Genomic DNA, 25,500 nt, shown 5'->3' with positions numbered 1-25,500 from the left:
ACCATTAGTTTAGAAAAGTTTACACATACAGTACCATTAATGGTTTTGAAAGAATCCTTTAATATCCACAAAGGCTGATTTTATTTGATCAAAAATACAGTTATATTGTGAAATATTATTTCAAAATATAAAATAATCATTTTTTTTTTAATCTTTTCATTTTCAGTATATTTTATTTTTATCATTTCAAATTGAATTTTACTGTTGAATTTCACAATTTAGGATTAGGGGTTGATTTTTTTTTCAGAAATCTTTGAAATGAATAGAAAGTTAAAAAAAACAGTATTTATAATAAATAGAAATATTCTCTAGCATTATGAAGTCTTTACTGTCACTTTTGATCAATTTGATGCATCGATGATTAAAAGTATTAATTTCTTAATACTTGACAGACACCAAACATTTTAACAGTATTGTAGATCTTTGTGTCAATCACAGCACTTTTTCACTGTTTCTTGCGAATAGTAAATTTTGAAAGCATTATTACTTTTTTCCCAGGTTTTTATTGTCTGGTAGTATTAAAATAATCTCAGTGCTAAAAGGACACCTTAACATTTAGACAGACATACCTCTTGTTGTATATGGGTGCAAAAATGAGCGGTTTGGAGGCTGTGGATCCGTACTGGACGTCTCATCAGATCATTTACCACACACTGGAACTTCATTTAAGGTAAAAGAATTTCCCTCCAGTTCCTATCCAGTTCAGTTTAAATTCCAGCTCATAGACATTCTGAACCGTTCTATGTGGCTAGAATATTTTTCTTGTAGAAACATCCACATTCCCTAAATTGTAGTCCAGACCACATTGCATATTTTTGCTGTAGCACATGCTTATTTGCTTATTACAGTGCATCGCTGGCTATAGAGCGGAAGAGGCTGTTGAAATGCTCAAGACTTTCTATAAACAGGAAAACCCAAAAGGTAAGGGAGATCTGTTAATTTATGCATGTAAATGCCGTTAATGGTTTCATTGTCCTAATGTTTTTTTCTCCCTTTTGTTAGCTCCCAAACCTGAAGTGAGGAAAGATTTGATCAGTCCACCAGATGGCGCTGTACTCATTTAGGTAAAACCAGGATCTCAAAATGAAGGAAGAGAAACAATTGCTCCTTTGAGCTGAAATGGAATATATTTGAACATTCAGATTCATTTACAAGACATTGTCAGTGCCTGGATCTCAAAGACTTTTGATTTTGCCATCTTTTTGAGATCACTGATTTAATCTACTATTTGAGGAACCACGTTTGCTCATTATCTGGATCACATTGCTTGTAAACCTCTAGGCCTCCTCTTCTCTGTGGCTGGACGCTGTGAGTTGTCTGTTAAAAGTGTGTAGAAGCAATAGACTGGGCCTGTTCTGCATTAAAGCACAGGTTCTTCTCCAGCTCTTGCTCTCTTTGTGTCCTTATACAACCCAGAGAACTGGTTCTGAACTCTCAATGATCTCAGTCTTGGGCTCACTAACAGATGCAGGACAGACCCAGGTTTTAAAAGTTTTCACTTACTTCATAGCCAGAAACTTTAAAGGGATCGTTAAAAATTAATTTGTATCATTACTTTCTAACTCTACTTGTTTTTTTTTTTCTATAATGGAGTACAAAAGAGTTTTTCAAAAACATATATCCCATTTTTTTTTTTTTTTTTTTGAAAATGGAGGCTGACAATTTTTATAATACCAAAAAAGACCATAAAAGTATCATAAAACTGTATAAGAGTAGTCGTGCTTTATTTACTTTCCTTTTGTGTTCCCTGGAAGATGGAAAGTCCCACAGGTTTGGTATGACATGAGGGTAAGTAAATAATCACAATCAATTTTAGGTCATGTTTTTGAAGGTCTTTCTTTATGTTTGCCAGTGTGTGTGTTTTTTTCTTTTTGCAATATCTCACACATACTAACTTGGAAAAATACTCAAAATACTACTTTCTCATGTATTTTTTAAAGATATTATCCAATTTAATTTCAACTTTAGTTTAATTTTTTTTTATGTGCTTCTGTTATTTTTATTATTTTTATTTTATTTATTTAATTTTTAATATTACCATTTTGATCTGTATTTTTTTTCTTCTTTTTTTCCAGTCAGCAATTTAAACTTATTTTGGTAAGTTGCCAAGGAGGCATTTCTAATTTTCATTGAGTTTAGTCTTAACTTCTAATATTTATTTTATTTAATTCTTTTTAGTTTTTAGTTTTAGTTAACAGTACAAGTACAGATCCGCACAGTTCCACTTGTTGTGAAAGTATTCATGTCATGTTGCGTTTCTGGTTATTAAAGTATAACATCTCAGCTCAGAATGGTTCCCAAACCTCATGTTATTAAGTTGCCATGTAATGTGTTATTAGTGGCTGGAAGTGGGAACGTATGAAAGAGCAATCAAGCGGTTCTGGAAGTAGATGTGAGGTGTCTGAGATGTTTAGGTCTGTCGTTTTTCAAGGTCTGTCATCTTATATGGTTACGGCTTCTGCTGGCCATATTATATATTTGAAAAATATCCTCGGTCAGTTACTGCTCTGTTATTGTCATTGTAAGCAGAGAATCCATGGGTTTTATTGTTTTGTGATGAATGATCAGACATGGAGCGCTCGCAGCTGGCTTTTTTAATATGACTGTTCTATCCTGATGTTGAAATGACAGGAGCTGTCATGTCTAAATAAAAATAATCATTTAGATTCTTTGTGTTAATAGTATGGTCTTAGTAACTGATTCAAAACAACAGAGCACTGCTCGCACACCTGGTAAGCATTTGACAGGTGTTATGCCTTGGCAGCGTCACGCAGTGAGTCAGTGCGAATAAAGAACATCGTAAAACTAGCTGCAACCACCTACGCTGTCCCTGTTCACATGGAACGAGAACAATATTTTGTCTCTAACTCTTTATCCATAGACGGTATTTCATAAAGCTTCATTCAGCTTTTAATAGAGTGAAACAAAGTGTTGAATTCATGTGAAGGAGCGGTATATTTCATAGTAGATTTTCCAATGTTCATTTTTTTTGTCTGAGGTGAATCGTAGGTTTCTATAATCTCACAGAGGGCTTGAGAAAGCTCACAGAGATAGTTAGGACACAAGGCGTCTTATTCTACAAGCAAGCATTTATTTTTAAACGTGATGTGTTATTTCATTATTTACAGGAGAAAAGGGTACATGAAAATTGGATTCTTCTAGTTTTCTTCAGTCTGAATGTCAGCAAGTACTGTTTGTTAACTGTTTTACTTAAAATTGGCTTTTTCATGAGGGAAACAGGATTTTCGGTGCTAAAAAAACGGTGGGAATTGATAGAATTGTGAAAAAGCAAGTTTTGCATATGCAAATGTGAACTTGCTAAAAAAAAAAAAAAAATTGCTAAATAGCTATTGGCTAACGTTTTCAATTGCCTGTGTGGCCCAAGTGACATTAATGGAAAAGGAAATTAATTTCAGGGAAGGTTATTGCATTTTGATTTGATAAGTTATTATAATTGAATTTAAAGCCAAACATTTGGTAACACTTCATAGTGTTACTTAATATTAAATAATAAATAAACAGAATGTATTATTCCAAGCCTCTTATGCTTACCCAGGTTGCATTTATTTGACCAAAAATAGAGTAAAAACAATAATATTGTGAAATATTATTGCAGCTGAAAATAACTATTTTCTGTCTTAATATACTTTATAATACAATTTTTGCAGCCATTAATCAAGTATACTGTGTTTTTTACCCCCCAGGGTTCTTTGTTGAATAGAAAGCATTCATTTAAAATAGAAATCTTTTGCAAAATTATAAATTTTTAATTTATAAATTACATTTAAAAGTATTAATCTCTTTTATTAATTTCTTAATTTCTTAAATTAATTGACCCCAGACCCCCAATGCTAGTGTATACCAATACGTTTTTAACATTTCAAGTGGTATAAATAAATAAAAAATAAAAAAAGAAAATCCTGTCATCATTTACATTAGTATGACTTTCTTCTGTGAAACAGAAATATTATTTTGTGTTCCACTGAAGACAGTAAGTCATACTGGTTTGGAACGACATGAGGGTGAGTAAATGATGACAGAATTGTTCCTTTAACTATGAACAATACAAATATTTACAAATAAAAATGTTAATTTTCTTAAAATTGTTGTTCGTTGTAAGTTTATGATACATTAACTAATGTTAACAGATTAAAATACATTACAAAAAGTGTTACCACAATAACATACCAATGAATTGTTCACAAGACCAGGAATGTGCGTTAAGAAAGTAAATGAAGCTAATGATCCAAAGTGTTAATAATGTGGCATGTAGTCCTTTATGGACTGTTTTATCTGTCATCGAGCTGTCCTTCAAATGCATCCCACACACCATTTACACTGCAAAAATTCTGCTGTACTCACCTCATTAACATCTTTTTTTTTTTTTTTTTAATACACATTAGGGGACTGTTCAGTTTGGTACTTCTACATGCAGGAGATATAACTCGTGTTAACGAGACTATGAAGTGTGGTTCTGAAATTAACACTCTGACAAAGAATTTAAACACACATACACATACTTTCACTCACTCGCAACATGCCTCCAAACACTGTGCTCAGACAAAATTGTCAACAAAAGTAGACCTATCGGAGTTTTAAGTCTATTATATATGAAATAGTAATGAAATTCAATTGCCAGTCAGTGTTAAAGGTATTCTACATCTATTTTTTGACGATTCTCCTGAGAATAAAATGCATGATGAGGTGTGAACATGAATTATGAGTATTTTGACAGTTTTGTCTGAAAATTTAGATGTGATAATACAAGGTTTCTCACTATAGGTTTTTTTAAACAGCCCAAGAGGCTTTGCTCCTCAGGTTTGTGCTTTTATCGCATGGCATTTCACTGTTGTGTTGCGCCAAATTCATCTTCTTCACTATTTGGGACACACATTCTAGACTTCAAGTTGAAAATTGGACTTTAAGGGGATGAGGGCCTGGTTATTTGGACTTGTCCATCAAAAGGTGATTGCAATTCCTTGTTGAGCGAAGTCCTTTTCCTCAGGCCTGAAATGTGTGTGTTTCTCATTAAAAGAATGTCCAGCTCTCCACAAAGGAATTGTTATGTTTGGGCAACATCTGTGTCTTAAAAGGCGAGGGGGAAAAGGCCAGAGAAAATATAGGACAAACATTAAATCATAAGTACAACAATTTTTCCTTGGTAACTGAATGGTTGGCTCTACTTTTCCCACAGAATTGTGGTGTGTCTGTGTGTGTGAGTGTAAGGAGAGAAAGAAAATCGCTGAGTGAAGACTCAGTGTAGGTTTCGATTCGTTCTTCCTCTCGTCTGGCTTCATCCATAGCTTTGGAAGAACATAAAAACGACAATGAGAAAATTATTTTTGAACTTTATTAATAAAAGAAAAAAAAAAACATTAGTGAATTAAACCAAAAAGGCTAGTCATATTCATAAGATATGAAGCATTACATCCCTTTGAGATAAAAATAAATAAATAGGAGGTAACACTTTACAATAAGGTTCCATTCAATAACATTAGTTCACTACATTCATTTTATTTCAATTTTTAATTAAAAAATAAGTAATTTAAAGAAGTAAAAAGCTTAATTTGTTAACATTTATGGCTATGAACTTGCAAACAAAAATGAACAATTGTATTTTTATTAGTTAACATTTACAAAGTTTGATAAATGATTTAAAAACTAAATTGCTTATTATTAGTTCATGTTAGCTAATGTTAACGTATGAGAACTTTGTTATAAAGTGTTACAAAATAGGGCAAGGTCAGTTTCTCTTCTGACAATATTTGGATTTCTTGCGGAAATATATGCTCCTCTTAATCAAAAACTTTTATGGCTTCAGAAACACCATAAACAGCTCATCAAAGTGAATTATCTTGTGCTTATTGTCGTTTGCCAGATGCTACTGTGTATATAAAGGTGTTGCTTATTTCTTTTACAGGGGCAACAAATGACAAATTCCCTCATAAATCATCCCTCTGTAAATAAATAATACCTGACGTGAGTCATATTTATAATGTGGTTAGTTAAACTGGCTTTAGACACACGAATGCAGCATGTGTGCAGTACACATCATTCAATGCTCACACAATGCTTGAGGTACTCTGAAATACTGTAACATTCATACCATAAATTAAATACATGAATTATTCAATTTAATGTTCAACCCAATGCAGGTCTGTGCTTTATTTAATTAAGGGGCAGTAATGAGGATGAGACAAATGTCTCGGGAGACTAAGATAATTATATAATGTTAGTTTGAACTCCAAAGTTCATCAACTGATTTAAATTCAGAAGAAGAGAAAAGGGGCAGGATAACATCTGTGGTGGTCTTCAGTCAGTTTTGGTCTTGTCTGATTCCAGTGTGCCTAGAAGAAAAAAATATTTTGATTATGTAGATATCATTAGGTGTGCACCAGTATGATTTAACTGATATGGATAATCAATTTATTTTTTTTGACCTGAACTGATATGATGATGGAGCTGTTTTACTGAATATAGCTGATATATTTCCTGTATACACCATCCTTTGAACAAGAATTTAATATTGAGTAATTCACATTTCAGACACTAAATGTGTAAATGTCCATTTATTTTGTTTATTGTTGTGGTGCCAAAGCAGGATCTAACCAGAAGTAACTTTTGTATTAGCCTATGTATTATAGTAGTAGGCATATAAAACAGTATATCGTGTGAATTGCAATTTGCCTTCAGAGTCAATAAATGATTAATTTATTGAAATGTTAAAACTGTATTAATAATGTATCTACAAATTAATCAAGATTATAATAATTGTTGTACTGTAATGTTTGTGACACCAAATGCATTAACTAATTATAACAAATTGAACCTTATAATAAAGAGTTGCCATTAAATTATCATATTAAATAATATTTTATCATGAGCTTGCTTGCAACTTCAGCAGAATTTGTCAGGTGCTGATAATTTTAAAAATATTATGCATGCAGTAATATTAATTTTTTAATAAACGGTTTCTTTAGTATTTTTCTTTAAAATTTCACATTAATTGTTGGATACTGCAGTGACTGCATATTCAAGATCTGTGATCTCTTGGCAGCTGATTAAGCATTTCAACAAGCTGTTCGAACCATGAGTCAGAGTGAAGAACAGCGCAAAGCATTAGTGACGGATGTGTTCATGGTTAGTTTAGCTGGAGGGGCTGTCGGAGATTACGGTACTGCTGATTTGGACATAGGAGGGAGATCTTGTACTTAGGGTGAAGGGACATAAATCAGCTCCATAAGAGAGAGCCTGAGGTGTGTGTGTGTGTGTGTGTGTGCTGCTTCGGTGATTCGCAGGTCAAAGTCAAACAGGTGGGAGGAAGAGAAGCCTTCGCCGTCTGCTGCTCTCAGACTGCTCACGGGCTCTGTTCTCATCTGCTGCACATTGCCTTTGGCGGCACTACACCCACGATGCACTGCTCCCAGTCTATAGCGCTAACAGGTGGAGAAGTGTACGTGGGTGCATCAGGAAGCTAAGCGGGATATATTTACATTTACATTTATGCATTAAGCAGACACTTTTATCCAAAGCGACTTACAGTGCATTCAGGCTATACATTTTTTTACCTAATGTGTTCCCCTGGGTATCGAACCCACAACCTTTTGCACAATGCTCTACCACTGAGCCACAGGAACACAGGGATGTATATGTACCTGAGGGGAAGCGTATAATGTCTCTAGCGGTTATCCCTGCGTGGGTTGAGGAGCAAGAAAATTTCTAGCTAGACATGATAAACATAAAATTCACACAAACTCACACATGTAGCCAGTCAATGGTGGATAATTCATAAAATCAGAAAAACACCCAGAAAAAAAATTATTTGTCATCCCAAACCTGTATGACTTTCTTTTTTCTAGAACACAAAAGGATGGTGTGAGCACCGCTCTTTTACATCCAAAAGTGAGCTTGGAAAAAGAGCACAATAATACAGTATTTAATGATTGTCTTTTATTAATTTTAATTCGCTTATTTAATTAGACAAAACCGTATAGAGTTTTAATATCAGCCATTTATTAATATTGGTAATATCAGCCAGATATCAATATTGGTGCATCCCTAGTTTGTTCCTCACATAAAGCCTTCACAGGGCTTGGAATATAGTGCGGTTATATGGACTACTTTTATGTGGGTTTTTTTTCTGTTCTTTTGTGTTCCTCATGTCATGACATGAGGATGACAGAATTTTCATTTTTGGTTAAACTGGTTGGTTGAATCCCTTTAAGAAGATATTTTGGAGAATCTTGGTAACCAGTGTTGGGACCCATCGACTTCCATAGTTTGTCAATGGGACCTTCATATGTTTAGTTACCAACATTCTTCAAAATATCTTTGTTTGTGTTCCACAGAAGAAAGAAACTCATACAGATTTGGAATGACATTAGGGGGAGTAAATTGTGAAACAATGTGCATTTTTGGCTGAGCTATCCCTTTAACTTACTCTTTGAGGAATCCCAGATGTAGTTGTTCAGGATTTCTCCCAAGACGTAGTAGACGCTGATCAGAGCCGTGAGGCAGATGAAGAAGAGAGTTCTGGCCATGGGCCCAATGTGCTCCAGCAATGGATAAACCCACACCCCTGTCATGCTGTGCACCCAGCACATCCTATGAGAGCGAGACAGAGAAAAAAGTGACCTTTGCACCCGTGATCTGTCCGTGTGTCTGCTAAATCCAGTGTTTGAAAGGCTGCAGAAGCAGTCTCCGCACAGTAAATTTGTCTACCATTCATGTCTGTGAATGCTAGACACTGCTCTTTTTCTTACGATGCGGTGCTGCTTAAATTATTATTTTTTTTGCTGGAGCAATTTTAATGCAGTCACATGGTTATAATCTACGGTTTGACAGTCCGTTTATGTAATGGATTGTGCCTGTTTAATCTACTCCTGCACTCATAACCTTAGCTTTAATATTTGATGAATATTAAAGAAGCCCCATCTACCTACTTTTCAAATGGCTTGTTTTCTCAGCCTCGTGAGTGACCTGTGAAATGGTGTGTATATAAAAGCTGTTTCTGGAAGGTAATCCTCATGTAAAGCTGCCTATGGATTTAACAACTGCAGACAAGTCTTATTCCCTGACTAAATAAAATGCAGTGCCTAATCTGCTTAATTTAAGGAAGGGAAATAAGAAATATGAGAGGTGTGTGCTGATAATCTTATACTTAAGGTGATTTTGACAGAGGCCTCCTTCATGCTGTCAGACTAGTTTAGGTTGGCTCCAAGGACTTTCTTCATATTGCCAAGTAATCTGTTATATGCAAGACTAAATAAATCCTTGGCTGATTATTTTCCAAAGGTTTCTGGGGCACTGAAACTGGGGTTGTATCTACTAAAGACACTTTCCATGAATTTGGTACAAAACAGGGCTTTAAACTCTTAAAATATCCTTTTTTCTCCAACAAATGGTGCTTGTCAACCTCAGGAGGTCAAACTAAATGTTATACGAGCTGTTTTATTTTCTATTTATTTTATATGAGGTTTGCAGTTTTCCAATGTTGTTGCCAAGTTGAGACTAATTGGATCTAAATAGTTTGAAAACCTTTATTTTTGTAAATATGTTGTTTTATTTTTATATAAATAAAACAACATATTTACAAAAACAATTGTAAATATAATATTTATAATTATTATTATAAATATCAATAATTATATTTATTATTATTATTGTTGTTGTTGTTGTTTTTAAACTACACCAGGATGTGTAACAGACGTTTCAAAAACCTGATTTGTGTGAATTTATTTTCCAGACATGATGATGATGATTATTATTATTATTATTATTATTATTATTATAAGTATTCATATTTATTTTACTTTATTCTTAATTATTTATTAATATTTATTATTGCATCACCATAATTACATTTATTAGTAAATAAACTTAATAAAATAAATAAAAGTGCTATTGTTTTTAAAGTACACCAAAATGTATGGTTTGTTTGATTTTTTTTTTTTCAATTTTTATTTTTGTAAGCAACAATTATTATTAATTATTATAACAACATATACTGTATTTAATAATAATTAAAATAATAATAATAATAGTAATTATTGTTCTTGTTGCTGCTGTTATTTTAAAACTGCACCAGAATATCTAACTAATATCTAACATTTAGCCTAAAGCTTTGTAGTTATTGATTAACTTATAGTCAAAGTCTGTTTTAAATGATGATGCAGTCATTTTGTATGTTTTAAACTTTCTCCTTTTGCTAGGTTCATTTCATGTTAGGTGACAGTTTACACAGGATTTGTGCCTCTAATGTTTTTACAATGTAATGGGAGACCAAAGTTTACCCTGTTCGTGCAGGAAAGTGCCAGAATTCAAGCCAATTAATTACTGTTTAGAAAGACATAAGGGAATGATTTGGAGGTCAGGAAGTTCAGGTGGCCAGATGGAATCTTTCCTTTTCACTGACACTGTGCTAGAACAATGCAAATCCAATTTCCCCTGATCATCATACCAATGACTGGTGTGAAAAGAGACATTTACCATACAACATATCCCACAGCAAACATGCACACCACGAAGAGTCCACAGGTCCTGCTGGGATATCGATGGTATGTTGTTCTCATCTCAATTATGATGAAAGGAAGAACTGTTGTGTGCTGAAAAGAACAGAAATAGATAACGTTTAGCTTTACAAATTACTTTAAAGCATAAAGCGATGGCAGCAGTGTCCCCCTGTTTAAACGCGGTTTCACTGTGGACTGATGGGTCATAAATCTGATATATTCAATTTCTGACTTACGTTATCATATTGGTTACTCTGATATACTATTGACAGATTATAAATATTACACTTTTGAAGATTTTTTAAAATTAACCACCTGCAACCAAAATGCAGCTCTATACAGAAAATAAACGTATTTCAAAGATTCTCCGTCGAGTATTTCTTTTAATAACGCCTATAAATTATAAAACGGTTATTGTGAGTGGGCTGAGGATAATCATTACAAACCTGATTGCTGAAAAATGTAATTTACAAGTAGAGTGGGATCAGATTTACATCCAAATGCTAATTAATCTGCACAGAACGGAACCCAAACCACAAAGTGTAGCTATAATCTGCTTAAATTATCCGGTTTTAGTCAAAATTACTGAATCAAAAAGATGTTTGTGTCTGCGTATGGAGCCTTTTCTAAACAGTGGGTGAATAGTTCTCTCTGTTATTATTTTATGTTGCTTCACAGCCTAGATCATAAACGCTTGTTGCTTCAAGAACCTACATCATAAACACTTGTTGATACACACTTTTATCTGTATTTGTTGCAGAATTAAGCAAGTGATGTGTGGCAAAAATACGCCATGAATTATGTAATATATGCAAAACAGATGTTAAACAGCTATTTTTCAGCCATCTTGATTAACTCATCGTTACACTCTTCTGCATAAGGACCGTGAATAGAACGGTTACATAACTTCAAGCAAATTACTCAAACAAGAAATGCAAAGGAAGCTGGGTGTGAATTGAAGCCGAGTGTTTGACAAACAAGCTGACATGGTTTCATGCACTTGAAAAGATGGAGGCATGCTAGACGAGCCGAGCCTGGGCGGGGGATTCTTCTGCCATGTGAGTGACGAGAATGGGTGAGCTATCATTTTTATAACCATTACTACCATTATGAAAGCCAATGCAAACACTTCAGGTCATGGATGATAACATAAAGTTAGTTTATTGGGTGTTTTTTAATGTACAGCTGAACATCTGTTTCATTTTTATGAGAGCGCTACCATGTGCATTGTGCATGAGAAAACATTTAGGCTGATGGTTTGTTAAAAGTTGCAATGAACAATGACATAATGCACATAATTTACTCATCTTTACATCATTTCAAACCTGTATGACTTTCTACTTCTGTAGAACTCGAAAGAAGATATTTTAAAGAATGTTGGTAACCAAACACTTTTGCTTCACATGGACTTCCATTCTTGACTGTACAATGTGGAAGCCTGTTTTCACTTTGGAATAAAAAAATGAAGAATTGCAAATTTAATCTCACATTTTTTTCTTGGAATTCTGAGTATATGTCTCACAATTCTGGAACAAAACTCAGACTCAGAATTGCAAGACAGAAAAAGTCTCTTGGCTTTACTTTTTTATTTTTATTTGTTTTAGATAGTGGAAACACATTATGGACCATATAATGGAAGTCAATGGGAACCAAAATTGTTTGGTTACCAACATTCTTCAGAATAGCTTCTTTTGTGTCCCACAGAAGAAACAAAGTCATACAGGTTTAGAATGACATGAGAGTGAGTAAGTGGTGACAGCATTTTAAATTTTGGGTGGACAATCCCATGGGTCTCCTTTCATTGCATGTTCACTTCTTCTGTTAGTCACCAGATGGCACCCTTCTTACATAGAGACAGTCAAAACTCTCATCCCCTGCAGACCTTGCCTCATTTGACCCCACGTCTATGGTGGAAGCAGCATTCAAAGGAAGACTTACAAGCCTTACTGAAATTACATGACATGTTGATATTCTGATATGCTTTTAACATGCCACCACAGCTCTTACTGAATCCCCTTTTGCAACACATAATCATATTTCCACACTAAATAAAAAACAGACCACATTTACTGGGCTTTCCCTAGATATGAGCGTGCCAGCCCGCTTAAAGCTCCGATGCTGGGTGTTTAAGTCCGTCTCATGAGATCGGCAGGTCTGAACTTGTCTTTGACAAGTGTGATGAGTGAGATGTACAGTCAGTGAGAAAGCAGCTATTTGTGTGTGTGTGTCATTCTGTGACTGAACCCATGATGTGCTAGTTATCAGTTATGAGTCATGTTACTGCTAACTAAACAGATACTGTAATGTTCCAGAAAAGCGGCCAATGTCAATCAAAAGTCATATACTGTAGTAAGGTTAAACAGCTCTGGTTCACAGTTTTCAGCATATACAGTAGTTGTTGTTTTCACCATTGTTGTTAAGGTTTACAGAGTGTCATAAGCGCCTCACTTTAAAAATCAAGCATTGCGATTTTTGAGTCTTAATAATTGTTCTCAATAAAAATACTAGATTACTTAGAGTCAAATTTGCTTGTTTACTAAATGGAAAATGCCCCATATAGCCAATACATTCATGTCATTGTCAATAGTACTGTGTGTATGGTTGAAAAAGATGTTCAAAACGATTCTTCTGTTACTTCCTTCATGTAAACCTAAGAGTTGTTTGATGCCTGTCACCATCATTGAGGTTTATGTGTAAAGCATTGCGGTCTATGTGCATTCAACTGAAACTTTTGCACCTAATGCCTTTGCTTAGCAATATGACTGCAAAGTTGAAGTAATTTTTTTGTCATTTGTAATTTGTGTCATATATACACACACACATATATATTATATATACACAGTGGTGTGAAAAAGTGTTGCCCCCCTTCATGATCTCTTATTTTTTTGCATGTTTGTCACACTTTAATGTTTCAGATCAAACAAATTTAAATATTAGTAAAAGATGACACAAGTGAACACAACATGCAGTTTTTAAATGAAGGTTTTTATTAAGGGAAAACTAAATCCAGAACTACATGGCCCTGTGTGAAAAAGTGTTTGCCCCCTAAAACTAATAACTGGTTTGGCCACCCTTAGCATCAACAACTTCAAGCATTTGCGATAGCTTGCAATGAGTCTGTTACAGCGCTGTGGAGGAATTTTGGTCCACTCATCTATGCAGAATTGTTGTAATTCAGCCACATTGGAGGGTTCGAGCATGAACTGCCTTTTTAAGGTCATGCCACAGCATCTCAATAGGATTCAGGTCAGGACTTTGCCACTCCAAAGCCTTCATTTTGTTTTTCTTCAGCCATTCAGAGGTGGACTTGCTGGTGTGTTTTGGATCATTGTCCTGCTGCAGAACCCAAGTTCGCTTCAGACTGAGGTCATGAACAGATGGCTGGACATTCTCCTTCAGGATTTTTCGTTAAACAGCAGAATTCATGGTTCCATTTATCACAGCAGGTCTTCCAGGTCCTGAAGCAGCAAAACAGCCCCAGACCATCACACTCCCACCACCATATTTTACTGTTGGTATGATATTCTTTTTCTGAAATGCAGTGTTACTTTTACACCAGACGTAATGGGACACACACCTTCCAAAAAGTTCAACTTTTGTCTCGTCAGTCCACAAAAAGCTCTATTCCCTTTACTTACTTTCTCATTTGTTTCTGAATTTCTTTGGATCTCGGCATGATGTCAAGCTTTTGAGGATCTTTTGGTCTACTTCACTTTGTCAGGCAGGTCCTATTTAAGAGATTTCTTGATTGTGAACAGGTGTGGCAGTAATCAGGCCTGGGTGTGGCTAGAGAAATTGAACTCAGGTGTGATAAACCAGTTTTAATAGGGGGACAAACACTTCTTCACACAGGGCCATGTAGTTTTGGATTTTGTTTTCCCTTAATAATAAAAATCTTCATTTAAAAACTGCATGTTGTGTTTACTTGTGTTATCTTTGACTAATATTTAAATTAGTTTGATGATCTGAAACATTAAAGTGTGACAAACATGCAAAAAAAGATGAAATCAGGCCAACACTTTTTCACACCACTGTATATATATATATATATATATATATATATATATATATATATATATATAATTAATACTTTATTTATTTGATAAATACATATATGTATGTATGCTTGTGTGTGTGTGTGTTGTGTACACACACACACACACACACACAAATACAATCATACATACATATATATAGAGAGAGAAATCCATATAGAAATATAAAAACTAGATAAAAATCTAGTATAGAAATGTGCGTATGTACACATCCAGACATCTTTACCTGTTTTCTCAGCACCATGAGTGAAGGATTTTTTAAAGACTTGTTAAAAATGTCATGATAAAAATGGTTTTAAAAAAATGTGTTGTGAACCCCCTGCATTCTGTTCCCCATCTAGCTATTTGTGAACACAAGAACACGTCCTGTGTGAATGAGTCCATGCTTCTGACTCATTCTGTGCTGTCTGCTCTCAGTAAGTGTGGTTTGGCACACTGCATTTAGTAGCTGCTAGTCTATGCTGATTGCAGGCTGCAAAAACACTAGGGCGTTAATTGTACTTGCTAATTTCTTTATTGTGTTTTTGTTTCTTATTAATAAGAATTTATTATTAAGATTACTTCATAAGGATTAATCACCTAAATTAATATAAATTTAGTGTAACATTCAAAGTCAAATGATGCAGTATAAAATGGAATGTTTATATATATATATATATATATATATATATATATATATATATATATATATATATATATATATATATATATATATATATATATATATATATATATATATATATATATATATATATTTTTTTTTTTTTTTTTGACAGTGATGTTGGATACTCCCTCTAATCCTTTGTGTGTTCTCTGTTCTTCTTGTGTGTCCATATGTACATCTTTCATCACCATAATGATTTTTCCCTAATCATTCAATGCCCTCAAATATTTACAAAACATGTTTGCAACAAGTTTCAGAAACCTTTTCAACTCTTCCCAGAAGCAAGTCAGGGAGTCGAAGTTGGCACTTGGATAATAGATGGTTATTCTGTTCATTACGGTGATTACAGTCTAATTGCTATAATGCAAAACCTCTGCAGAAAAAAACAAAGAATGTATGCTTCTAGAGGTGTGGAGATGTGTCTCAGCATGCATGTAACACTGAAGTATTCTCGAAGGAGCTCGCTCACCCACACACATTCCATCTATCAAATCACAGTGAGGGGTAATCTTTAATGCCCCACCATCGAAGCCCCTCATGATCTGCTGAAACGACTCTCAAGCTCTCCAGACTGATCCTGAGAGGCTTGTGGCAGTACTTGAGCACTTATGCAGGGACCGGCGTGGGTTTTGAAGCTGCATACCAAAAAGAGAATTGTAACTAGCAAAAACATTTACATTAGCTAGGAAGGCCAAAAATATTGAATAGGACACAATTTGAGGCCTAATTTGGCAATGATTTGCACCTGCTTTGTGAACTTCTTTTTAAAAATGAACCCTTATTGGCTGGTGCTTTTCAAAATATTTTCACCAGCTCACCAAGTCTGCATTTATTTGATAAAATATAGTAAAAACAGCAATATTTAGAATTATTATTACAATATAAAATAACTGTTTTTTATATATATTTGAAAATGTGATTTATTCATGTGATGGCAAAGCTGCACTTTCAGCAGTCATTACTCCAGTCTTTCAGAAATCATTTGAAAATGCTGATTTGGTGAAACATTTATTATTATTATCAGTGTTGAAAACAGTTGTGCTTTTTTGTGGAAACAGTGACACATTTTTTTTGTCACTTGCAATAGTCAAAAGACACATTTTTAAGTATATACAAAAAAATCCATAAATATTACAAATATATTTTTACTAATAAAAATTATTTGTATATGTATTAGTTATTTTACTATTAAATATCCGTTGTTAAAAACATCTAAATAATATTGTAGAAGTACAATTCTGTGTTTCTGTTATTGATTAGTGGTCTCTTTAAAGATTGTAGGAGCAACACAGTACTCACAAAAATATTCTATAAATACTTTTACATTAAATATAAAATGTATTAAAATATGTAAAATGCATATTAAAATGTAAATATCATTGACATGACCTCTGACACAAACCACGCAACTATTGCTTCACTTTATTAGTTTCTTTCTGTTTGACTGTTTCCATCCTAAAATATCTCTCACACTCTCCTTCACAGACCAAGCACAGGCTTAGGGATAGTGTTGGGTTTGACCCCAGGACCCTCTCTCTTCATATACATAGTGTCTATTTCATTGGTAATGATAATAATCATAACCTCACAAGCAATTATGAGTTGTGGTTATGGATGCACAACTGCCAGATCTCAGAAGAGACTGAATTTGAGAAAAGCGAGACTAAGAGAGATTGTATCTGTGGGTGCAAAAATCCAAAGCTCCAAGAACAGCCCTTTGCCTGGTGATCACACTTAATGCATTGTGATCAGTGATAAGCTATGCTTTAATGCTCACTGACACAAATAGTTATTTCATGATATGGAGAGCTCTAGAGGAATAGGCTCATTGGCAGAACCTTTGCCCAAACCTTCCAGCTCCTGGAGTCTGTTAAGCAGCACTGTTTCTTGTTTTTGTCTTCTGACAGTGGTGAGACAGCGTATGTAAGGATTTCACAGCTGCGTCCCGGTTGGGATTCAACCAAACACTCTGTGGTCAAAGTGTCAAGGCTTCAGCTTCTGCCACATTAGCGTTTGGCTGCAGTCTGTCATTCTATACTTGAACCAAGGACATAGTTTGTCATTAGCGGAATAAAAATATATCACGGTGCAGCAATCTGATAATAAAAATCTATGTATCCATTACACAATTTAATAATCAATTATAATGACTATAATAATTCTCCATGTGTTACAGATGCCATCTCAGATTACTTAGTTCCTGAGTTTGGATTTCTGCATCATTCACAGTTGATTGCCTCCATTTGTTGAAGCTTTCTTTCCCAATTGTGATTTATTTAATTATTCTAGAATATTTGGACAATATACTTTACTTTAAAGTTGCATTAATGTATAGTTGTTAATTATTTGGCGTTGTTTATGTAATGTTTATGTTTATGTAAATTGCAGTCAAAAGTCTGGGAGTGGCAAGTTTTAATGTTTTTGAAAGAACTCACCAAGGGTGCATTTATTTGATCATAAATAGAGTAAAAACAGTAATACTGTAAAAATATTAGTGCTGGGCAATGATTAATCACATATTTAAATATATTTTAAAATGTAATCTATGAATTTCTAGCAATCACTACTCAAGTCTTCAGTGTCACATGATCCTTTAGAAATCATTCTAATATTCTGACTTGGTGCTTAAGAAATGTTTCTTAGTATTTCTTTTTTCTTATTAATGTTGAATAACAGATGTGCCGCTTAATATTTTTGTCATTACTAGTCATTGTAGTGGTCAGTGTTGACAAAGCATACAGAATATAAAAATATGCCACAACAAATAGGCCAACAAAAGTGCTCTTCTTGGAAATCGATAGTGATCTGTGCAAAGAGAGCAGAGTTGTTCTTTTCGAAAATGCAAGACAACTATGATTAATGGGGTGTCATATAAATACACCTACTACAGTTCGTTTGGTACTGTGGATAGAGTTACTTGTGACAGATGAGCCAGTTGGTTAAAGGCCCATGATTCAGTTTGCGCTGCTATCTTATCACAGTCCAGCTTGCCCCGACCTGTCAAAGCGGCAGAACCCTGTGGAATCTGAACAGGAGATATGCATGCTTACCATGCAGCTGGCCGCCTGATAGAAGGCTCACAGAGGGTATAGGGTGACGGAGAGAGTGCTCCCAAGGTCGGGTGTTGGGTTTCCCTGCTTATAGCCTCCCAGGCTGGTTGTGAGATACTCCCTACGGCTCCCAGTCGAAAGGGGCTTACATGACCTCTTAGCCCTTTTCCCTTTGGCAGCCGTGAATCCCCACTAAATATCACCCTGAGCTGCACCGCAAACAGCCGCCACCACAAGGAGAGCCTGTTTAGGTCCCCGCTCAGCTGGATGGGTATCAGTAGATTTGGCCTGACGGTGCATTTTTCGCCACTGAGGCGAGCTTGAATGTGACCCAGACTTGTTTTATTTTAGCCTGTGTTTGTAGGCCCCTGTGTTAATTTAACATGGCAGCTCTCTTTCTCTGACCACCATGCTGAGACGCTCTTGGAGTCTTGTGGTTTTGGCCAGCATGCCTGGGCTGTCTGCGGAAAATCCCCTCCAACAAAACAGCACAACTCACTCAGAGGACCCTGAACTATAAACAGGTCAGGCCTTGTCAAACACTTCCAGGATTGACTCCATATCTTCCTCTTTCAGTGAAAGTGTTGCATGCACTTCAGTTTGATGCCGTGCGAGTGTCAATACACAGAAACTATTTGTAATTTTGTAATTTAGATGATTATATATGAATGCATAACAAAAATCATCTTAGTGTTATTTATTCATTGTCTTAGTAAAATTAATGATAATCATCATTGATATGCAGAAACCATTTCTAAATGTTGTTTTCAAGAATTAGAATGCAAAAAATATTTTTTATATATATTTAAATAGTTTATTAGTAGTAGTTATAAACATAATCTGAGTGTTATTGTTATATATTCAGTGTTTTAATAATTACATGACTAATAATAATCCTTAATATCGATATGCAAAAACAATTTTTAATTGTTTCAAATAAATTTTATTAGAATGCAGAAAAGTGTTAATTATTAGTAGTAATTAACATAATCTGAGAGATATTGTTACTTATTTAGTGTCATAATAATAAAATGAATCATTGAAAATCAATACACAGAAATAATATATTTGTTTATTGTTATTATTGATCAACATCTCAGTGTTTTTATAATAAAATAACTAATAATAATAATCATTATCAACATTGATCATCAATATGCAGAAATGGTTTGTATTTGTTTTTTAAATAAATTATTAGACTTCAAACATTTTGTATTATGTATTGCATTATGTATTTTGAGTTTATTATATATATGAATAATCAGTGTTTTTGTCATTTATTCAGTGTCTTAAAATTATTATTATTCATAATAAAAATGATTATTATTTATTCATAATTAATGATGTTTTCTGCTGCAATAAACTAATCATTTAATAAAACAGTAATTACAAATTAACAGGCAATGGACGTTTTTAATTATGTTTTCTGTATCTAAATTCTAAGCTACATTTCTCACTTTAAAATGAAGGCCTGTAATTTTTTTTTTTTTTTTTTTTTTTTTAAGTATTTATCCGAAAATATGCATTAAGTTACTTTATCTACAAATACTGTTGACACTTGCTCTGTGATAATAGATTGGATATTGAGAATTACTGGCCAGAAACCTGTGAGCCCTAAAGTTTTGTGCAAGACCAAGTGCAAAAGACTCCAGTGTAATGCGTGAGACTTTCTGTGTGAAGCACATGACGAGATTTCACAAGCTCATTATGCACCGCTGATCGCACTTCACTGGCAGCCTGCTATAGCAAAACTGGTGTGAACACAGATGTTTCTATGTGCAAATTAAAAGCAGGGCTTACTGCTTGCTCTACTGTCGAATACACTCCAAGAATTCTGAGCTAGAGATGTTTTCCAGCCTCTCCGATGTAAAAACTTCTTGGCCAACTTTGTCAACAATGGGCAAGGATACAAACTACAAAACGGACATCTTTCGCTGGGTTGAGATGGGTAAATATTTTCCCAGTTGTTAAGGATGAGCTAGCAAGCCAGCTATGCGCTTATTTTAATGATGGAATTGGATAGAGGAACTTCACCTAGTAACTTTTCCAGGCTCAACATGGCAACTCAATCATGAGCGCAAGTGTGACATCGTACACCGCCGTACCCTGAAATATTACCGTCTAGAAAAATGGACCTGCAATTATTGATCTTTATAAAGCAATCCCCCAGCACTTAAGAAAACCAAAGGAAATAGCTGAACAGAAAGCACTTCAAAAGATTATTTCCCCGTAGAGAATCAATGTCATTGAACATAGTAGTTTTTTACCTCTTTGCACCATTTGTTTAAGATTTTGGGTTTGTTCTGTGAAAACCCAATCTGTCTCTTGATCTTTGCGGAATAGCACATCTGTTTCCTTTGCTCCACACAAAACCAGTTCAGACCACGTAGAATCACACTGACTGTCAGCTGAAACCTCCCGGTTCACCCTGATAATACGCACATGCATTGCTGAATATTTGAAACAATTCACCGCTGACCAAAGTGTCTGCTTTTACTCAGAAAGGTCAATGTGAGGCCTCCATTGCTGATTTTATAGAGACTTTATGATTTGTATTAGTGTAATTGCTAGCTCATCTCAAGCCAAAAAAAGTCAAATGTAAGTGCATGATATTTTTAGTTTTATGCTTAAAACAAGGGAATGAACCTTGTTAAAGTTAGCTCAGTTTCTGACAATCTCAAACAATCTCATTTTGCTTTTAAAGTTTTTTTTTTTATTAATTTTTTATTATCTGTAAGATTTTTGATTCTAATTGTTAATGTTTGTTAGTGCTATTTAGTGTCATCATAAATGTATGTATTTATTTATTTATTTAGTCCCTCAAAGCAACAAAAGATTGCATTCTGAAAATAATATTATTAATAATAATATTAATAATTATTATTTATTTATTATTTATCATTATCAGTGTATTTATATTATTATATTTTATTATTTTTGCAAGGCTTGGCACATTGTTGGATTTTCATCTCTATTTCCTCTAACTATTGTTTTCTCCTAACAAAGGCATCTTTTTTTTTTGGCTTCTTGGGGTGATAACCATTTGGCTTATAAATCAGGGTATTGCACATCCAGTGTTACTGAGATACTATTACAGTTTTTATTAACATTTTGAACTATTTTTCTATTTTCTATTTTCATTAGTTTTAGTAATTTTGTTTTGTGTTTTTGTCATATTTATTTTTCTAACTATTTAAAATATGTCATTCTTATGGTTTTAGTTTTAGTTTTAGCTAACTATAATATACATCCAGTCTATACATCCAGCTTTTTGTTTCCTTGTTAAAAATACACAGTAGCATAAAAAAATGTAAATTAATCTGTCATTATTCATTCAAAATCTGCAGATATGGCAATTGGAACAATTTGTAAAAACTAATGTTAATATGTTTTTTCCACCTGCCTGCTTGATAAGAGGCAGTTGTTTTCACGTTTGAACACAAACGCTGGATTCTGCTGGAAGTCTCTAGGGGAGATGATCTCTTGTTATGACAGGCTGTTTTGGCTCAGAACGGCTGGCACAGCAGCAGGGATGCTCTCTGGCAAGCGTGGATACAGTGCTGGCATGATGGGGCTTTTTAGTTCTCTGTGCCAAGAAGTGTGTTGGTTTGGTAGCTGCTCTTTGGCCCATCACATGACAGGATGCTGATCTAGGCTTAATTTGTCCCTCAACACACTAATGCAGAGTACTGATCCCGGTTTAATTTGCTCTACATCACGGCTCACCCTAATTTAATCCATAACACATTAGAACCTGACCATCAGATACAGTATAATCAAACTGCATTTGTGAAAATCCAGCTTAAGATGTCAAAGCCTTTTTGGATGTCTTTTGCACGTAACAGGTCTTTGATAAAACATCAGGATATTATAGTTTGTTTGACTTCACTATACCGGGTTATTTGCAACGAACCCTCATTGCATAAGGCCTTAGCGCATTATGTCCTTTGTAAGTGGCTGGAGGCATGCCAGGCAAAACAACCAGATCCCTCATGTCAATCTGGAGCTTTAGTGAGTGAAGTGGTTGCCAAGCAAAGAGATAAAGCTAACACCACAGAACAATGACAGAGAAAACAAGAGCAGCCGCTTCATAATCCAGCATGGCACATGGTCAAATCACAAATGAAGGAAATTTACAGAGATGCCGTCATGATAATAGAATGCTTCTTTGTGTTCTAACATGCACTCTTGAGTAATAGAACTTTTTGTATACACAGATCCAGTCTATTAATATTGGTATCTTATGGAAGCTTGTTTTCACCATGGAATCAAAAAATAAACAAAGGTGACTGTGACTTTATATCTCATAATTTCACTCTTTTTTCTTTTTTGAGTTTACTATTCTTGCAATTTTGAGGGGGAAAAAAGGATTTCAAGATATAAACTCAGAGATATAAATGCAGAATTGTGGCATAAATGTGTAATTCTGAGGAAAAAGTGAGAATTTTGAGATGTAAACTTGCAATTGCAAGAAAAAAGTTAGAATTGTAACGTTGTTATTATCATTTTTATTTCATGGCAGAAACATACAAAAAAGAACTGTAAGATAAAATATCAGAATTCTGAAGAAGAAAAAGTCAAAAATGTGAGATATAATATCAGTTGCAAGAAAAATAAAATGAATTCTGAGAAAAAAAATGGGATGGGGGCAAAATTGCAACAAAACTTGTATATTTAGAATTCAGAATTAAGAGTAAGATTTTTTTATTGTGCGATACAATTTCAGAATTGCATGAAATGTCATATATATATATATATATGTTATGGCAGAAACAGGCTTCCATAGTATCTAGTGGCATTTTTAGGTTCAAATAATTTATTAGTTATTTTTATGTTATCTTGGTTTGTATTGAAACAATATTTTTTTAGGTTAGTATTTTAGTTCATAGTTTTAGTTTTGTTAGGCCTGCCAAAATTAATATGCTATCTGCTATAATTTTAATGTTTAACAGTGTAATCGCGTTTATGGTAAGGTTTCAAGTTTATAATATACAGTACTGTGTTTCCAAAACTAACATTGAAATAATTTATTAGTTACATTTATTTTATTTTAGTTAGTATTGAAGTTCCATTTATGTTTTTATTTCAGTTTTTGTGTTAACACTTTCTATAAAGCCGTAATTTATAATACATTATAAGGCATTATAATGAATGCATAATGTATTATAAAAAACAAAAAAACTTATAATATGTTGTATCCTCTCATGAGTAATCATAACAACAGTTTTAAAGCATTATAATATTTTCTTATTTGTGGTTATAGCATTTAAGATTACGATGATTTATAATACACAATGAACACAATGCATCCACTTAACTTACAATGGATTATATTTCATAGTTATAATGTATTATAAACCTCATATCTTGTCATTATTAACTTGTTACTTTACTTAAAGCAGACAAAGACCACTTATAAATAATGACAGCAACAATAATAATATAAATAATATGTGTTCTTAAACAGCCATAAGATCAGATATCTGATCAGATGAATGTGTAATATGGCACATTTAATTTTAACTATATTAACTGTAATATCAGTAAGATAGTAAGATACTGTAGAGATCTTAAATAAATAACATCAAGATATGAGACTTATAGCCTATTATAAATTAAGTGGATTTAACATGATGTTTATTGTGTGTTATAAATAATCATACTCATAAAAGTTATAACCATCAATAAGTACGTTTTATAATGTATTATAATTGTTATGATTATTTTTGATAATGCATTATGCATTCATTATAATGTCTTAGAATACCCTTATAATGTATTATAAAAATGGGCTTCATAGAAAGTGTAACCATATATATATATATTTTTTTTTGTTAATGTTAATAACACCGACCTCTCCCTTATGTTCACCAGTGCAACCGCTGATTGTACTATGCTTTCTGCAACAATACTGAACCGCTTGTGTTTCTCAGCCGGGCTGATATAAGATCAAAGCACACATCCTCCGGCGATGCATGAAAGAATCCGTGGGTAAACGTTCTATGGAAGATGACGGTGGCACTCCACTGTGGAAAATACCACAAATATGATGATTTATTTTGCTTCACTTTACTTCACTGCATACTAGGAATGGCAAGCCACGGGACAAAACATTTTGCAGGGAAACCTCAATGGCCATAATGAAGGGGAGCCTTGTTTTAACATGTCATTAAAATGATTCTGCATCTTGCAGCAGTCTGCGGAATTACAGTCTGAGCTTGTACGAGACCAGTACCAGTAAGTTGGCAAGAACCACCAGATGGCAATGTGTCAACAGCCTGATGTATGTTTGCACTTATGGAGACTAATACTAATATTTCAATAATATGCATATGAATCAGGGTCTGGGCACTGCAGGTGATTACTAGCCTCTGTAAATTGTAATTTCTAGTTGTCAGATAGATTTTTTGGTTTATATACTTGGGCAGTATAATAAACGATGGGTAGTTTGCATCCAGTTTATGAGTCCTGAGCCACAATTATTTTGAATTTATGTGTATTTTATCATCATTCACTCCAATGAATTGGTTTGGACAAAAACAGTCGAACAGTTTCCTTTTTTTTCTTCCCCTCTTTTTGTTTCACAGAAAAAAGCAAGTCATAGAGGTTTAGAATGACTTGAGGGTGAATAAATGATGTCGGAAATGTTATTTTAAAAAAAAGTTATTATATATATATATATATATATATATATATATATATATATATATATATATATATATATATATTAAACTTATACTAATTAACTTGGGCAGCCAGCTAGTGCGTTAACTTTGGCAGCCATAAAATGATAAGAAAATAATAATAATAATAATAATAATAATAATAATAATAATAGAATAAAAAAGATTTTAAAGAGAATATAAAATGTTTTTAAAAATGCACAAAAAAAAAAAAAAAAAAAAACTTTTTCCGTGGGAGTTTGCCTACCTTATCTAACTGTAAAAGATGCATGTATTGTATTGGTACATTGGTACAAAAAAAAAGGAAAAATTTTTTGGTATTTTTTAATGTTAGTTTTTATTTTATTTTTTCCTGAAAAAAGTCTGATATACTCTGACATCTGGTGCTTATCCTTGCGGTATCCTAAAGATGGTCTGTGTAACACCGTTGGTTAAGCAGAAACTAGTCTGTCTGAGGTTGTTCTGACAGTGGCAAACCAAACATGTTATTAGATGCAGAGAAAACACCACTGGAGTGCATCAGGAGCCCGGATCAGT

General features: G+C 33.7%; 1 protein-coding gene across 1 annotated transcript in view; it reads right to left on the bottom strand.

Annotated features, from left to right (window-relative positions):
- Positions 1 to 5,577: 5,577 nt before the first annotated feature.
- aig1 (androgen-induced 1 (H. sapiens)) overlaps positions 5,578 to 25,500 on the bottom strand; it is a 35,579-nt gene continuing 15,656 nt past the window's right edge. Inside the window, 3 exon segments of the mRNA XM_019125697.2 lie at positions 5,578 to 6,347; positions 8,441 to 8,604; positions 10,489 to 10,604. Of these exon segments, the coding sequence (XP_018981242.1) occupies positions 6,313 to 6,347; positions 8,441 to 8,604; positions 10,489 to 10,604 (315 nt within the window). The 3' untranslated portion in view covers positions 5,578 to 6,312.

The sequence above is a fragment of the Cyprinus carpio genome, chromosome A20, assembly GCF_018340385.1.
Source record: "Cyprinus carpio isolate SPL01 chromosome A20, ASM1834038v1, whole genome shotgun sequence".
Lineage (NCBI taxonomy): Eukaryota > Metazoa > Chordata > Actinopteri > Cypriniformes > Cyprinidae > Cyprinus > Cyprinus carpio.
Note: the sequence above shows the minus strand (reverse complement) of the source record. Positions and strands in the feature narration are given on the sequence as shown.